General features: G+C 35.4%; 2 protein-coding genes and 1 pseudogene across 2 annotated transcripts; 1 reads left to right on the forward strand and 2 right to left on the reverse strand.

The window, feature by feature from the left end:
- Positions 1 to 2: 2 nt before the first annotated feature.
- LOC145971262 (uncharacterized) lies at positions 3 to 1,623 on the reverse strand. The gene has a single exon (XM_083098742.1). It carries the CDS (start codon positions 1,266 to 1,268, stop codon positions 135 to 137), a length of 1,134 nt encoding a protein of 377 aa, XP_082954868.1. The 5' UTR covers positions 1,269 to 1,623; the 3' UTR covers positions 3 to 134.
- A 4,803-nt stretch (positions 1,624 to 6,426) lies between these two features.
- Positions 6,427 to 7,944, forward strand: LOC145970616 (cytochrome P450 9e2 pseudogene; annotated as a pseudogene).
- Positions 7,945 to 8,641: 697 nt separating this feature from the next.
- LOC145971260 (uncharacterized) lies at positions 8,642 to 13,669 on the reverse strand. The gene has a single exon (XM_083098740.1). It carries the CDS (start codon positions 12,318 to 12,320, stop codon positions 9,300 to 9,302), a length of 3,021 nt encoding a protein of 1,006 aa, XP_082954866.1. The 5' UTR covers positions 12,321 to 13,669; the 3' UTR covers positions 8,642 to 9,299.
- Between the last annotated feature and the right edge of the window lie 4,146 nt (positions 13,670 to 17,815).

A 17,815-nucleotide genomic window follows, 5' to 3' on the forward strand; every position in this document is an offset into this window, starting at 1 on the left:
AGTCTACCGTATGTAACTGCAACTTGTCGTCCGAACCAAAGTAATGCATGCATCTATAAAAGAAAATAAAAATTTTTAAAAAATTAAAGATTTATGCAATGCATTATATTTTATAATTACATAAATTATTCAAATTATACACACCGATCGCAGATATATTTTTGATTCTTGTGTTTGCTCAGTTGCGAGCTCACGAGCCGGGATAAGTTCTTGATCCATGCGAAATGTCCGACATTGTTGTCGTCTTCCACGTACAACAAGTTGACATGCTTGTCCCGCTTCTGCTGCGAAAGACGTATCGGAACAATGCTGTTCTTCTCTTCGATGCTGTAGACGTTGATCGAAATATCGTTGACAAGTTCAAACTTTTTTAGTTGGTTCAACGTCATCGGAAACTCAATATTTTGTACATTTAACACCGTCGTATAGTGGGGATATGAAGATTCCCGATTCGTGTCTCTTTCAGCGGGATATAGAGCGGCGACCACTGCCCACGCGAAACACGCATTGTCTTTTGATTGTACGTTAATCACTGCTCTCTTCATCATAATCTCCCGCGACAATTTTATATGGCATCCCGCGCGCATAGGATTATACTTATTTATATTTACAGTTAAATTCTGTATTCGTGACAATGCCCAGCCACTATCGCGTTCCTGAAATTCTTCCAGCGATGCTAGAGTGGGTTCGATAACGCGACGCTCGTACCACTCGTGTAAATCGGATGTGTGAAAGAGTTCACAGTTTCTCGTATTGGTACTTTTATTTGCGTGCTTATCACCCGACACAAATTCACCATTGAATATAGTGTTCACTTTTACACTGTTGTGTCTTCTTATAACGTCCTGCACATGTTCTATCACAATGTCTTTGGCGTCATCGAGAAATTGACGAGGTTCGATATGGTTTGCGTTAATCACAGCACCGGTCAGAATACGGTTATCGAACGCGGTATCAATCTCGCGCCACACAAGTTCATTTTGATGCGCGCTACATCCGGCACCCGCGTTATTGTCGCCACTGTAATTACCACCACTGGGCATAAACTGTCTCTGCAATCGAGTCTTTGCACCTTCGAGTCGCGCGATCCGAGCAATCAATGATTGTTGATTCCCGATCGATAATCGTAGTCGTTTGATCCGACTTTGCTCTTCCAGCGACTCGATGTACTCGTTGCATCGTTGTAGCCATGCAAAATATTCGCCCAAGGTGGCAATTTGGTTGGATCGCTCCACCAGGTCGCGTTCAGTCTGTTCGATATTTTCCATTTTTTTTTCACTAAGTGCAAATTGGGCACATATTGCATGGAAATCTTATATACAACGGCTCGCTACACCTTGAACAAAATCGGCCATCCATCGCATTAAGTGTCTCAATTTTATGTTTTCTAATAGCATACATCATTTGGCTATCCACGCCTTGCAATGCAATCATACACGAAGGACATACAGCTAGAGCACCACCCGTGGAATAATAACTGTATATGATACAAAATTTTGTACTACGTGCGTTTAAAGCATTAATTTCCGCAACAGACACTATTTTCTCTCTGAATTCCGTGGAGTTCTCACTGCAGTCACTAATGCAGTCACTGTCAGATGACAACGCGTGATCTTCGTCTTCCATTTTTTTTTATATATATATATATATATATATTATCACACAACACTGACAGAACACTATACTTTTTGACTATACTTTTACTATACCGACGCGACGTGTCGATGCGCGTTCAAATCATGTACTGTGACTTGATGCGCTTCAATCCTCCCTGTATTTCGTCTAAACCTTTTCATCTTTGTGTAAAATAAATAAGTGGTGTATCATAATAATCATTTATTTACATCTCAGAAAGAATTCGTTCTCTCTCACGCGCGACAAGGGCACAAAGCAGCCGAATATCGGCGCTGATACGTTGCAATTCTTCCTAGAAAAAATATGGAAAATAATTCTGGCCCTAATATTCAATCCTCTTCAAATACCGCTGTTTACCATCTGGACATCGGTTTATGATGGTTTATACTCGTCATAAAACATCCAACACATCCCCAAGCGTCCCCCGCCCCGCCCCGCAGCCCCCGCGCCTACGAAATCCCCTCCGCCCCGCGTGACGTCATTCCCCCGCGTTTATATTGTTTATGTTAAAAAATATATATAATGAAGAGGAGTCTGCTGCACTAGAGTGTCATTTCTTTCGTTGCTCTTCTGTGTTTCGGTGGTCTTGTGCAATGGCTGAAGAAAACGTAATTATCATCGACGACGATACGGATGATGATTACGATGATTGGATGGATCCAGCTGTGGCGGAGAGGATGGAGATAGAGAGAGAGGAGAGAGAGAGGAGAGAGATGGAAGATGATGAATCTGATATAGAACCCTTGGCGAAGGACAGTGATTATGATAGTGACAATAGTGTCGATATTCTTGATGAACGGTTACAAAAGAAACAGCGAGATTTAAGCATACCTGAAATAATGACATACAACGAAGCAACAAAGATATGTTGCATTTCCTATTACTACATGGAAAATGGATCGAAATATTGTATCGAATGCTTTCTAAGTGTACCGTATCAGTTTGAAGAAACTAGTGCTGTTCGAGAACATAGAACCATAGCTTATGTTCATTTGGAAAATTCGAGTATGTCATGCACAGGGTGCAGAAAATGTTTGAATCAAATATTGGCCTGCAACATGTGCCCTATTTGCACAAATTAAATAAATGGATCATGGATAACATTGTAAGTAACTTACAATTTATTATATATCAAAAGTATCTTAAAATAAATTTTTTTTTTTTTTATTTTAATTAAGATAAAATTAATCTAGCGTTTTTCCTGTTTCAGGAGCTGCCTCTCCCTTACAGCCCGGCGCACCGTCCGCATTATTTTATATTCATCTTTTTTTTTCCTCCTATATTTTATTAATTTTTAAATTTTATATAATTTTAATATTAAGTACACACACACACACACACACATACACACACACACACACACACACACAATTTGTAATACTCATACACACATTTAAATAAATTATATATATTTTTAATTGTAACAAAAAAAAAATTGCAATTATTTACACGCCTTTCCCTTGCGCTCCAATCCTTTGCATGCTCTCGCATTAATTATAAGTCTCGCTATCGTTTTCTCTCGTACGCATTCTTTTCGCACGCGATATTATCGTTCTCTCTCACACGCGCGGCAAGGGTACAAAGCAGCCGAACATCAGTGCTGATACGTTACAATTCTTCATTAAAAAAATAAGATAAAATAAAATAAGATAAAATAAAATAAAAAAAAAGGGGAAAATGATTTTGGGTTAGGCCCGAAGACCCAATCCTCTTCAAATACCGCTGTTTATCAATCGGTTTATGATTGTTTATACTTGTCATAAAACATCCAACACAAGCGTCCCCCGCCCCGCCCCGCAGCCCCCGCGCCTACGAAATCCCCTCCGTCCCGCGTGACGTCATTCCCCCGCGCCGCTGAGATCCCCTCGCGCCTCACCCCCCCTGAGAGGACCTGCGTTAGAACCCGCCTTGTATACCTACTTATATGGGGGAGGAGGAAAGCAGAGGCTTTGATTTAACTTTGAGTTCGCACATCAGCTGAAAAAAAGAAATATTCAATCAAAAAAGACATGAGAAATAAATTCCCTGAACCAATTCCAGAACCATAAAAACATATCGGAAATATATTATAAGAGCATCTAATTTCTTAATATATCTTATAGATTAAATCAGTTGATTTTTATGATAATATTTTTTTGAAAATTATAATATATATTTTTAACAATATGAATATAAACGAGCAATTAGTTTTATAAATAATATAAGGTAAATTAAAAAATAAGTAAAGTAGTTCTCTTACAGTAGAGTAACTCTTGCAAGGCTCTCAGGTTCCGCCGTTGTCCTAGCATCACTCTAAACCTTCTCCTTCTCTTTCATTTGTCTCTTGTTGTCCTTTGGCACTTGGTTTCATGGCATTCACACGCGAAAACACAGTTAATTAGGATCGCGCGCGCACTAATTAACAGGACAATTATACTGTACTTTGCATGACGTTCCCAACGTTGATTGTATTTTATTATATCGGGAGAAAATAGAAAAATAACACAAAAAATACGATCGACAATCGGAAAAAAAAACAGATAAAATTAACGCATCAGTACTCTGTTTTGTTAACAAATATAATTTTGTTTAGAATAATTATTATTTTAATATAAATATAAATAAAAATCTACAAGTTAAAATTGCGATATATAACTGATATATTCAAAAATATGGTTTGTGCCAACTATATGTTTGCACTGATAGATCCCGAATTGAATGAATCTAGCGAAATATGAAATTTGTGACAAATTACAACGACGTATAAAGACTCGGCGATGTGAGATATATTTGAATTCGAGCATTGTTGGAAAATTTATAATAAAAATCGCGATAATTTCTACTTCTATCGCTTATCCTATTCTTATTTGAAAATATATCAATTTTAAGGAATATCATGCTTCATAAATATCTCCTATCACCTTGATATGCAATCTGCGAGTGAATCGCCAAAGTTAATTAATCGCGCGCGGATAATATCTAATTGGAACCATCAGATCGCGTCTGTCTAATAGTATCAGTATTATTGCGATATTGTACTTCGAGAAATAAGACAACGACATACCACTGCTCGTTCGAGTGTTGACATGCAAATGACAACAAAGCCATGGTATGTAAATAATAACGCGCATATACCACATATACCATCAAGACGTAAGTCGACTATTTATTTCTTGTAATTGTTTATTCGTTGTCTACACAAAGTACATTTACATTTTATTATTCGTTACGATGTGTTTCGAGAAATAATACAACGATATACCGCTGCCTACTAACTGAAGTGTCGCCATGCAAATAACAACACTATGTAAATAATACGCAATATATCGTAAAGATGCAGGTTCATTATATACACTTCTACTATATAATTGTTTGTATTGTCGGCAAAATATTTTATATTAACTGAAGCGACAAGGAACAAAAATTATAATTTTTCTTTATTATCACGATATTTACGAGCAATTATCGTATTTCTTTTCAATGACGCTTAGATTCAAATACATATCTCGCTTACACGCATCAAATTCTTAAAACTCATGTGATCGAAATAATCCGATGAATAAGTAGTTTCTGGCAAATATCTATGGATATAAATTTTTATTTCAAACTTTTAATTAGAGAAAAAATCTATAAACAATATGTAATGCACTGTCTTTTTCAAATAATAATACTTAAAACATATATATTATTTTACATGGAAGGAGTGAAAAATTCTCGTATCGTTAATTCGAGAATGTACAAAAACGTTTGCAACAAAAAATCCATTTTTAAAGGTCGTATCTATTGGCATTCTTTCTATCAGGAAGTTAAAAACTAAAACATACTCAATTTTTAGACAATTTCACTTATGGAAACCGCTTTTCCATAAGGTTTGTGCGGGATCCTTTTGCGATCTCCAGGATACACGTGAAAACCACTTACCAGTTTGAGCGTGCGCCAGATTTCGCCCGTTTGCGGGAAACGATGCATCGCGAGACCCTAAAACCGCGATGTACGTAGCCCTATATGTGTAATAATTCAGAGTCATCGTAAGAACGAGTCGCTAATTGACTAATGAATAATCGGTGGAAATTAAACAGCTCGCAAATCGAGTTCCGGCACAGATGTTTGCGGGTCCTGACTTATTGCTCTCGTAGTGCGACGACAGATTCTCGGCAAGTGACGATAAAAAAGATTGTATGACGACAGGAGCACGTTCAAATTTGGGGAACAAATTCAGTTTCCTCGGACGAAAGTAGAAGCAGTTTAAATTACGTCACGTCGAAATCACTCCGCAAATATTGAACTAATAATAAAACAGCTAGCGATTTAATAAAAAAATTTGGTAATTATATACATTAGCGATTCCTCACCGATTTCAATGATTTTGAAATATGTTGTCGGGAGAATGATTCTGAACAACTCTTTCTTATACATGTTACCGCCGCTCGGCCTTAGTTTCCGAGATATTTATAAAAATATTTTATGGTTTTGCAATATTGTCACCATTATGAAATAACTTTTTTGCATGTATTCAGTTTTTGACAAAGTAATAATGTTTACCAAAAAAAGTTGTAAAGCGAGATCCTACCGGCGGGGTCGTTGCGGGAGAGGGGGCCCAAGGCCCCCCTTGCACTCCCCGCGTGTGTGTATGTGTGTGTCGAGAAATCGAGAAATATAAACACGATTGTCGAAATGTGTTTTAAGGACCTTTCAGTAACTTGTAGCGTTTCGAGTTGAAAACATCACACGATATAACGTGCTGCGTTTACGCTCATTTGCTCTTTCGAGACTAAATTTCGAAGAAGACGATTTCAAATAATTTAAGAAAGTATGGAATACTGGTGGATAATAATCGCGATCGGAATTTTTGGCATTATCCGTTATCTCTACAGAAGTAACAATTTTTTTCAACGACGCGGTGTCATTCACATGCCATCTGTGCCAGTATTTGGCGTCATGGCACCAATTATATTTCAACGGATATCATTTGCCGATTTTATCCGTAAGATATATAATTTTAATCCGGATGTAAAGTACTTTGGATTTTACGCCATGACAAATCCAATCATCTTGCTTCGCGATTTGGAACTCATTAAAGCTGTTTTTGTTAAGAATTTTCAATCGTTTCCTTGTCGACCCAGTTTTATTGATTCGAATGAATTTTTAATTCAGCAGAATTTGTTTCCTCTTCACGGAGAAAAGTGGCGGAATATGAGAAATCTGTTGAGTTTCTGCTTTACGTCCGGCAAGATGAAGAACATGTTTGCATTGATGTCGGAATGTGCTGTGAATTTTACTAAATCTTTATCGACATTGCCAGCGGATAAGAGTGATCTCGAGATAAAAGACTTCTTCACGAAATATACAAACGACGTCATGGCCATGTGTGTTTATGGAATAAAGATCGACTCTATGAAGGATCCGACAAACAAATTCTACTCATATACCAAGGAGGCCATTTGCATTTCAGGAATTCGTGTGGCAAAATTTGTTCTTCTTCGAACCTTTCCGAAATTGTGCCACATTCTCAATATAAAGTTTTTAAACAATCGTGTGTCGAGTTTTTTCAAAAACATTATAAAAATGCGCGCCACGCATGGTGCTGAATATGTTACACGTTCGAATATAATACAATTGATGATGAATATTAAAGACAAAGAGGGTCGACAAAATTTAAATAACGACGATATAGCCGCGCAAGCATTTATCCTTTTATTTGCCGGTTTTGAAAGCAGCTCAAGTACGTTGTCCTTCGCGGCTCACGAAATCGCGGTTAATCCGGAAGTTCAGATTAGACTGCGCCGAGAGATTGATGAAATTTTAGAGGAATCGAATTCTGAGGAAGTGACTTACGAAATTATTAACAGTCTCGAATATCTAGACGCGGTTATAAAAGAAGTTCTCAGATTTTACCCACCGTCTTTCTTGGAAAGAGTATGCGGCGAAACATATGAATTACCACCTGCATCGCCGGGTGAGAAGCCTTTCGTCATGGAAAAGGGCATGATTTGTTGGGTCCCAGTTTACGCGATCCACCACGATGAGAAGTACTACGATAATCCGGATAGATTTTATCCGGAGAGATTTTTGAACAATAAGACTTATCGCAATTCATTTTCTTACATGCCGTTTGGATTAGGACCAAAAATGTGCATGGGTCAAAGATTCGCTATGTTGCAAGTGAAGCTTTTGCTGTTTCATCTATTAGCGCGATACGAACTGAAACCATGCGCGAAAACCACATTACCGTTGAGATTCAGCAAGAAAAATATGGCAATGATGCCGGAAAGTGGATTTTGGTTGAATATTCAACGTAGAAATGATATTCATATTCCACATGTTGCATAGAAAAAATTTTTAAGTGCAAGATATTATTATTTAGATTAGACTATCAGTCTTTTACTAAAATATTCTTTAACAAATTAATCACACGTTATAAACAGTCACCATTTTTAATCCTCGTATAAAAATTTCTCAAGGTTTTCACAAATAGAGTAGAGATTCTGATTAGAAGAATGCTCAAATTTGATCCAAATAGATATATCGCATTTTATATCATTTTATATCATTTTCATTTTTATACCAAATACAGAATTAATGTATATAACCCATCGATTCTAGAATCGAGAAACAGGAACAGATGCTAAAATCTGTACTTTTTGGCAATTATATTTAATAAGATTAGTATACTTTATGCAATCAGATAAGAAATTCCACTTTTATATACGCTATATGTAATTTTCTGAATATGAAAAAAAAAAAAAATTAAGAATCGATTAATATTAATTAGATTGAATATTTAAGAAATTAGAAGAATATTTAAGCAAAATAATGATAATAGCGAGATATTATTTTTGTATTAAAATGTACCTGTATGTATATTTTATTATTAAGTATTATTAAGTCTTTCTTATATTTTTATTTTCTCATATATTCATTCGTCTTTGATGAAGCAATCGCATTAATTTCAGCTCACGCAAGTTACATCTAGTATAAAGTAGCAGTTTCATCTACTATTATTTATTATTATTTATTGTTCTTAATCCATGCCTTACGGCTTTGGATGGACTTCCAGTCTTACAGAGCTTTACAAGTTTTGTATTCATTAACGTATAAAATATAAAATATAAAATGTGATATAATATATAAAATTAAAATAGAATAGAAATAGAAATAGAATAAAGTATAATATATAAAGTGTATAGAGTGTAAGGTGTAAGTTACAGTACTTGAATGGAATAAAATAAAATAAAATCTAAATCTAAAATCTAAAATCTAAAATCTAAAATCTAAACTTTAGCGTAACAGGCGGGGAAAGTAATATGAGATATTATAAAATAAAATAAAATAAGATAAGATAAAATAAAATTAAATTAAATTGTAACTGCTGATAAGAGTAAAATAAAAGTAAAATCAGAATAAAATCAAAATCAAAAATAAAATAAAAATATAATGAAAATAACGTTGCGAATAAGAAAACATTATCTGTCTTAGCTCCTATCTAATCTAATCTAGTCTAAATGAGTAAAATGTTAAATGTTATGTATTATATGTTATATGGAGTGTGTAAAAACTCTTAGATCTCCCTTTGTAGTTTAGTAATTCTTTGTGTTCTATCTTTATTATCTTTGGTATCTTTGGTTTCTTTGGCTTCTTTGGCTTCCTATTTTGTTGTTGTTCTTAGTCATTATTACTTCTTGTCTCTATCTTTCGTTGCACCTCGGGTTTCCTTGACTTGCGATGGTTTTATCCGCCTTCTCCGTCCTCTTCTCTTCTCGTATCTTGTCTATTTTTCTCATTATATTCAATCCGTTTCCCTCTTCGCTCAAGAATTCTTCCATTGATATTTCGTCTTTTGTTGCTTCGCATTCCTTTAGTACATGCTTTAGGCTTTCTTCTCCTTTTCCACATATCCTGCATTCTCTTTCTGTCTCCTCCTTCCAGTAGTATCCTCCTCTCACTTCGCTACCACATCTATATCTTGCAATTCTGCTCCTATCTTTCTTACTCTTTTTTCCTTTCAGATAATTCGGTACTCCTTCTGTCTTTATCTTTTTATATATATCGTTATATCTTGAATCCTCTGTTTTCCTCTTCCTCTCTTCTTTTTGTCGTTCTTCAATTCTTTCCATTATCTTTTCGGATATCTCTGTCTCCCCTTCTTCTCTCTTCTTTTTCAGTTCTTCTTTACCCATGTCTGCCTCCTCTAGTATCCTTCTCCTTTTCTTTTCCCATTTACTTTCTTCTCCACTTTCTCTCCTTTTCTCTATTTCTTTCATACATTCTATTATTATCTTCTTCTCCGATTGCCTTGCCTTTTCTTCATATTTTATTGCTCTTTTTATGGCCTCCGTTCTCAGTTCCTTCATTTTTGTTTCTTCTTCCAGTATGTAGTTTGGTGTCCTCCTGTCTAGTTTCAGTATCCATTTTATATATTTCCTCTTTATTTTCTCCATCCTTTCTTCGTTTCCCCATCCCCATATCTCTGCCCCGTATAGAGCCACGCTTCCTACTAACGCATTAAACATCTTTATTCTTCTTTCGTAGTCGTCCGCGAATATCCTTTCTCCTATGCTCCAGGTCTGCTTCATCGCCACCATCGCTCTTCTCATTCTTTCTACTATATGTTTCTCCGCTCCGCCGTTCTTTTGCATAATGTAACCTAGGTAGTTCATTTCTTTTACCTCTTCTATTTCTTCTTCTCCCCATTTCCATTCTCTTCTCTTTGTGCGTCCTCTTCCTTTCTCGAATACCATTACCTTTGATTTCCCTGCGCTTAAGGTTAATCCTTTCTTGTCAATGTATCTTTTAAATCTTTTCATCATCCCTTTAAGTTCTACTTCGCTTCTCGCCATCAACACAATATCGTCTGCATATGTTATCGACCATAGTTTCTCTTTTCCTATCACTACGCCTCCCGTTTGCTCCTTTTTCATTTCTCTTTCCAGATCCATTATGTATATATTGAATAATGTTGGACTCATGGGGCATCCTTGTCTGACTCCGCATTTCGTCCAGAATTCTTTGGACTTTCTATTTCCAACCTTTACTATATTCTTTGTCTCTTTGTATGTTTCCATAATTCTCCTTCTCAGTCTCTCTCCGATCCTTGCCTCCCTCAGCATCTCTCCTAGTTTTGCTCTGTCCACTCTGTCGAATGCCGCTTTGAGGTCTGCAAAGAAGGCAAAGATCTTACCTTTACTCTTTGATAATTCTCTGTTGACTATGTAGTTCAGTGTGAAGATTGCATCTGTTGTCCCTCTTCCTGTCCTGAAACCGAATTGTCCCTCCTCCATCCTTTCCTCCGCCACCTTCTTCATCTTTCCGTTCAGTATGCTAGCATATATTTTGTATGCCGTATCCATTAGTGTTATTCCCCTATAGTTCTTCGCCTCCTTCCTGTCTCCTTTCTTGTATATTGGGCTTATTATCCCTTTGGTCCACTCCTCCGGTATTCCTCCTTCCTTCCAGATTTTGTTCAACAATTTAAACAATACTTCCCCTACTTCTTTCGGCATTAACCTCCATGCTTCGTTCTCTATTCCATTTTCTCCCGGTGCTTTCCCTTTTTTCAGCTTCTTTAATTGTTCTATCATCTCTTCTCTAGTTATTTCTTCTTCTTCTTCTTCCTTGTAACATTCCTCCCTTTCTTCTTGTACTTTTTCTTCTTCCTTCTCTTCTATTGTCCACCTCTCCTCCGTTCCTCCTAGTAATTCCATGAAATGTAGTCTCCAATCCTCCGTACTTATTTCTTCATCTACTCCTTCTCTCTTCTTTCTGTATCTGTTTATATATCTCCATGCTTCTGCCTCTGTTTTGATTAATCTTATTCTTTCTTCTTCCTCTTTCTCATGTTTCTCCTTTTCTTCCTTACACCATATTTTATATTCCTTTCTTCTTTTAATATACTCTTCTCTGTCTATCTTGTCTCTTTTCACTTTCCTAAGTGTCTTTCTTAGCTCCCTTTTCTTCATCTTCCATTCCTTGCTGTGCCATTCTCTTTTTCCGAACTTCCATGGTATTATCTTCTTCTTGATTTTCGTAATCGAGTTATTTACTTTCCCTTCTAATTCTTTCCATATCCGCCCATTCTCTTCTTGTGTGCATTGCCATCCTTCGCATTTTTCGTGATATTGCATCACTCCTTCTTCCGTCCAAACGCTTTTCTCTTTTATTATCATGTCACTTTTCTTTCCTCTTTTCCTTTCCATCCCCGTCAGTTCCACCTCTATTGGCATGTGGTCCGATTCAGTCCTGTTTCCTTCTCCTACCATTTTAACCTCTTCTATAGCTTTGTCATTTGTTATTACGTAGTCTATGATTGACGCTCCTTGTTCCCCGATATACGTCCATTCTCCCTCTTTTCCATAACTGCCATTAAGAATCATCCAGCCTCTTTTCCTGCATTTGTTTATCAATATTCTTCCTTCTTTATTTATCTCCTTGTCCTTTGATCTTCTTCTCTCTTCTTCTTCCTCCTCTCCTGATCCTACCGGTCCTCCTTCTTCTCCCGTTCTCGCGTTGAAATCTCCTCCCAGCATGAGATGGCTCTCCTCTTCCTCCTGTATTTCCTCCATTATTGCTTCTAGAATTTCTTCGATATTTCTGCTATAAAGTGTTACAATTCTCCATTTGTTTCTATTATGCGTTAGACTTATCTCCATTGCCTCCTTATTAATTTCTTTAACCTTTACTCCTTTCAGTTCCTTGCATATTGCCGTCATTATCCCTCCTTTGGCTCTGCCTCTCTTATTTTCTTTGGTTGCTGGAATACAGAACCATTCGAATTTGTTTGGCAATCTGTTCCTGATTTTGTTCCATGTGTATTCTTCCAGCCATGTTTCAGTTAAGCCTATTATATCAAATTCTTCTAAGTATTTCCATGTCTCTTCGCATTTGTTTATTACTCCAGCTGTGTTCCAGAAGCAGATTTTTAGGCCTCTTTCCTCTTCTTCTCCTCTCTCTTTTCCTTGTCCATCGCGCCTTCACTCTTTGCCTCCTCCTCTTTCTTCCAATTGTTCTTTTTTTTCATTCCAGCTGTACCATTTTCCTCTCATATATATTTTCTTGTATCCTACTTTTACTCTTCCGTCGCCTTTTTCTCTTTCTTCTCTTGCTAATTCTCTCAGTCTTCGCTGTATCTCTCTTTCTTTCCTAGTTAGGTCGTTATCTATTATTATTCCTTTTTTCAATTTATTCTTTTTCTTCATCACGTTGTTCTTTTGTTCCCATTTGTTTATTTCAGCAATTATTATCTCCTTGCTCCCTCTCACTTCAATTTTGTTCGCTCTTTTTATCTCTACGTTTACTTCTATGTTTTCTTTGATGTATTCCGTTATCTCTTGTTCCAGATTTTCTGTCTTCCAACTTACTCCTCTGATCACTATGTTATTTTTCCTCTCGTTCCTTTCTTTTCTCTCATTAATCCATTCTAGTTCTGCTATTCTTCTCTCCAGCATTCCTTTTTCTTTCGACCATTCTTCTCTCTCTCTTTTTCTTTCTTCTGCTCTCTCTTTCCTTTCTTCCGTCATTTGTTTTTTTATCTCTTCCATCATTTCTTTCCTTATCTCCTCCATCACCATCGTTAAATGTTCTTTCATTTCTGTTACCGTTTCGTCTTTGCAAGCTCTCATTATTCCTTCTATCTTCCTTTCTGTATCCGCCTCTGAGTCCCTGCTCATCCCGAAATTTTCCAACGTTTTTTCTTTCGGTTTATTTTTGCTTCCCGTCGGTCTGCCCACCTTCGCCATCTGTTGCATTCCTTTCGAACTTTCTGACCTTTCTTCCTGATCTCTTTTGTTACCTACCGACTATCCTCGCCGGCTTCTCTTCCCTACTTTCTCTGCTTTTCCTTTGAGGTTATTTCTAACCTCTACAGCCGCCTTCTGACTTTTTCCTTGATTTTTCTGTTTTCCCGTCACCTCCTCTTTCTTCTTCACTTCCTCGTTTTCCTTTTATCTTCTGCTCACTCACTTCACTCTCCTTTCGGCTCAGCTCCTCTTTTTACACAATTTTCACTCTCTTTTACTTTCCTTCTAAACTACTAGTACTTTCCTCTATCGCCTGTCAACCGGAAGTCAGTTTCATCTACTATAAAATATGTACAATGAGCTATTATTATTGCTGCTGTTTCTCATTAATGCTTGCTGCGGACTTCCAAAATGTAACGGACGGTTTATATCGCCTTTAAAATCGCGTTATCTAATTCTTAAAGTCAAACGAATCGCAAACATAAACATACGCGAGAATATTCTGCGAGGATATAACGGAACACAAGAACTAACAACAACAAATCGAACAATAACGCGATCTTATTTTCGTGATTGAGCAAAATTTAAACACGACACAAAACCAACGAAAGACTATAGATAATATAAAAGATATGAAAAGTTTTGATTTAAAAAAATGCAAAATTTATAAATTTTTTACAAATTTTTCAAACATATAAATCACTGTATATGTGTGCGATTTTTAATATGAGATTGTGGGATACAAATTATTATCAATGCGACAAGATTAATATTTTTATTATGAAAAATTTTGATACAATTGTCTTATTGTTTTGTTTTAATTTTTATTTCCGAATCTTTTTTGAAATACAGAGAAAATTTTGTGTACAAAAATATAAAAATTGAGTAAAGAAATAACACGCATTATGTAATAAGCTCTCAAAAGTGAGAAAAAGTGGGCTGAAAATCTTGAGAATTCTCTGTAAAAGATTGAAACATATATATATATATATATATATATATATATATATATATATATATATATGTTTGAATCTTCTCTAGATCTTCTTTTGCGCAGAAATTTATTAAGTAAAATAAGTAAAAAAAAATGAATAAAAAATTAACGCATTAATTTGTATTTCGAAATCGACCAATTCTGTCTGAAAATTTTTATAGTATTATTATGCATATTATGCATATTATATTCTTATTATCACGATATGAATATTTCACAAATTCTTACAAAACAAAAACTTGTTGTCATAAATTATATCTTTTCTTTACACAATCTTTCTTGTATTTTTATACCTTTCGTCTCTGATGAAGCAATCGCATTAATTTCAGCACTCGCTCACGCAGGTTACTTCTGGTATAAAGTAGCAGTTACATCTAGTATAAAATATGTATGAGCCACTATTGCTCCTGTTTGTAATTAAAATTATAAAAATTTATTTTATTTTGTTTCATTTATCTCAAAAAATATTTTATTAAAACATTATTATAACGATGTATTATTTTAACATATATCATATCGCAAGTTCCATCATCTTATTTCTTTGATAATATTAATAAAAATCATTATATTTACTATTAATCATTTTAATGATTGTTGTAATGTACTCCACTTAATACTGATATTAGCAAGCGCAATTAATTGTATTAATTATGAATGGTATACACTGGTATACACTGAATAGACAATTGACAATTAGTTGTCAATATGGGAATTAATTAATGCCAACTCTAATTCACGTAGCATGTAAGTAGGAAACATTCCCCCTCAATGCAACAAAATTAATATTATTTTCATCATAAAATTTTTTTACAACGAGTATATCATTTTGTTTAATTTTTATTTCTAATTTAAAATATATTTATATTAACACATAGCAAAATAAACTTTGAACATTAAAATTCTCATTTGTACAATCTCAACTTTTTAGTGATTGCTTCAATAATACTAAAAACACTTTTTGTTCTAACGTTATTAATGTTATTAACGTTATGGAAAATGAATGGAAAAACAATGCGTACAAAAAAAATCAAATAGCTACCACTCAAAAAAATATCTTGCTTGTGTAGGCTTCTAGATTTCATAAAAAAATGTATTGCTCTTTTTTGTGTTTTTTTGTGTTTAATGTGTGTTTTTATATAACATTAGTATAATTTATTTAATTTATGATTCAATCTCGATTGATTGAAGAAGGAAGACGAGCAATCGAGAAATATAAAATATGACAACACGATTGTCGAAATAATGCGTTTCAAAAACCTTTCAGTATTTTACGTTTCAAGTTGGAAATATCACACGATATAACGTGCTACGCTGCATTTACGCTCATTCACTCGTTCGAGACTAAATTTCAAAGAAGACGAGATTTTCAAATAATTTAAGAAAGTATGGAATACTGGTGGTAATAATGGCGATCGGAATTTTTGGCATTATCCGTTATCTCTACAGAAGTTACAATTTTTTTCAACGACGCGGTGTCATTCACATATACCATCTGTTCCAGTGTTTGGCGTCATGGCGCCAATCATATTTCATCGGATATTTGCCGATTTTACCCGCAAGATATATCATTTTAATTCGGATGTAAAGTACTTTGGATTTACACGTTTCCATGAATGTAAACAGGACGAAAGTATCAAAACCGACGCACAGGCTTATACATTCTTTAATGTTTAATATACGTAATCAAAATATTAAAATGTTAAATATGGAAGGAAAAATTAACCTCTGCTGGTGTTTATATCTATAATAATTAATTTCTTAAAAGTTTTTTGTGAAAAAAAAAAAAAATATATATATATATATATATATATTTCAACATATATAAAAATTTTAATTTTGTTATATGAAATGTATATGTACTTTAATATAATTTATAAAATTTGAATTCTAATGTATTACTTGATGGAAATCTTATTGAGATATATTGATTAAAGATTCTATTTAAATTCATTTTTTTTCTTTGATTTTGAAAATGCAAGATATTTTAGCGGATTGCTAATTCCCGTTAAATAGAACGACAAGATGAACGGCAGAATCACTTTTGAAACGATTATAACGACATTTTATTGGATTATTTCTGAAACTTATTAATAAAAAGATCAGAATATATATTTTTATTTAGTTTCTTGTTCATTAGTGATCGTCGAATCTCTAATTTTTTTGGTAAATAATAACGATACTAAATATATAAATATCTTGAAATGAGATTTGATAAATGTCAAATATCTGTTCGGATTTCCTTTTTTTTATTTAAGTTTTATTATAGTTTTAGAAGCGCTTTTATCACTTTATTCGATTTAATGAGAATCAGTATTTCGTTGAAATAACCGTTAATTAGGAAATATTTAATAATTCATGTCTTAAGTATAAATCATTAATTGAGCTACATAATCTATTTTTTACTATGCTTTCCTTTTACAGAAAGCATTTAGAAATAAGAATCAATTGTGTGTGTGTATACTTTATCTTCTTTATCAAGAGAGTTTTAGATATTTTTTGACATTAAGACACATTTATATTTATTCTAATCTATATTTATATTGTCTAAAAATTGAGTATGTTTTAGTTTATGACTTTCTGATAGAAAGAGTACCAATAGGTACGATATATACCAATAGATACATTACATATATATATATATATATATATATATATATATATATTGTGACGTGACACTGGGTGGTCCGCCACAAGGATCGCGAGGTCCGACCGAGAGTGAATTTGGGCCCTCGTTCTCCCCTAATTTAGGGAGAGAGCGGCTATTGGAGGCGAGGTTATACTCGCCTCCCTGGCATAAATATTTAATTGTTAGCAATAAGATTAGGTTTAAGCGCGGGCGTGATGGGAAACGCGGACGGGATTTCATCCGGTGGCTCCAACTTAAGGAAGAAGTTCAGCATGCAAGGGAACGGGCGAGTGGAGGCGCCGATTAGAAGGGAACGCTAGGATAAGTATTATTTGATTGTGCCGATTTATCTAAAGTCCACTTAAGACTGCCGCTGCCGCCCTGTGAACATTAATATGCCCAGCAGGTACGGAGAATGATAGCGGGGAAGGCCAACCAGCGGGAAATTAACACTGGGACCCCGCGCCGGAGCCGCCTCGGCCGGAACAGAGCTCAAGAAGAACCTTATAATCAACGGCGAGTGGCTGCCGAAGATATTCCCCCTGACGGGCTCCGACGAGAGAAATTACGAAAAATCCAAGGAAAACGGGGTGCGACAGGCCCAGGTACGGCCCTGAAGGCCGCAGGATAAAATGGGCCACACGACGATCCTGGGGGTTGCGGAAGCGCCGCAGGTGGCCCAATTACAAATTAATTCGCCGGCGTGATTCCGACGGGCCTTCCGCTCGCCACTGTTCGGCGGACCGGCGAAGAGAACGACGGCCCAAAGGTATCGATCCGACGAGTGGATGCCGAGAGCACGGAGAGCCGCGAGGAGTCACCGGTGAGACAAGCGTCGACCCCATCTGG

This window comes from Camponotus vicinus, unplaced genomic scaffold, assembly GCF_025532165.1.
Source record: "Camponotus vicinus isolate PSW18456_S1 unplaced genomic scaffold, iyCamVici1.0 SCAF_4, whole genome shotgun sequence".
Classification (NCBI taxonomy): domain Eukaryota; kingdom Metazoa; phylum Arthropoda; class Insecta; order Hymenoptera; family Formicidae; genus Camponotus; species Camponotus vicinus.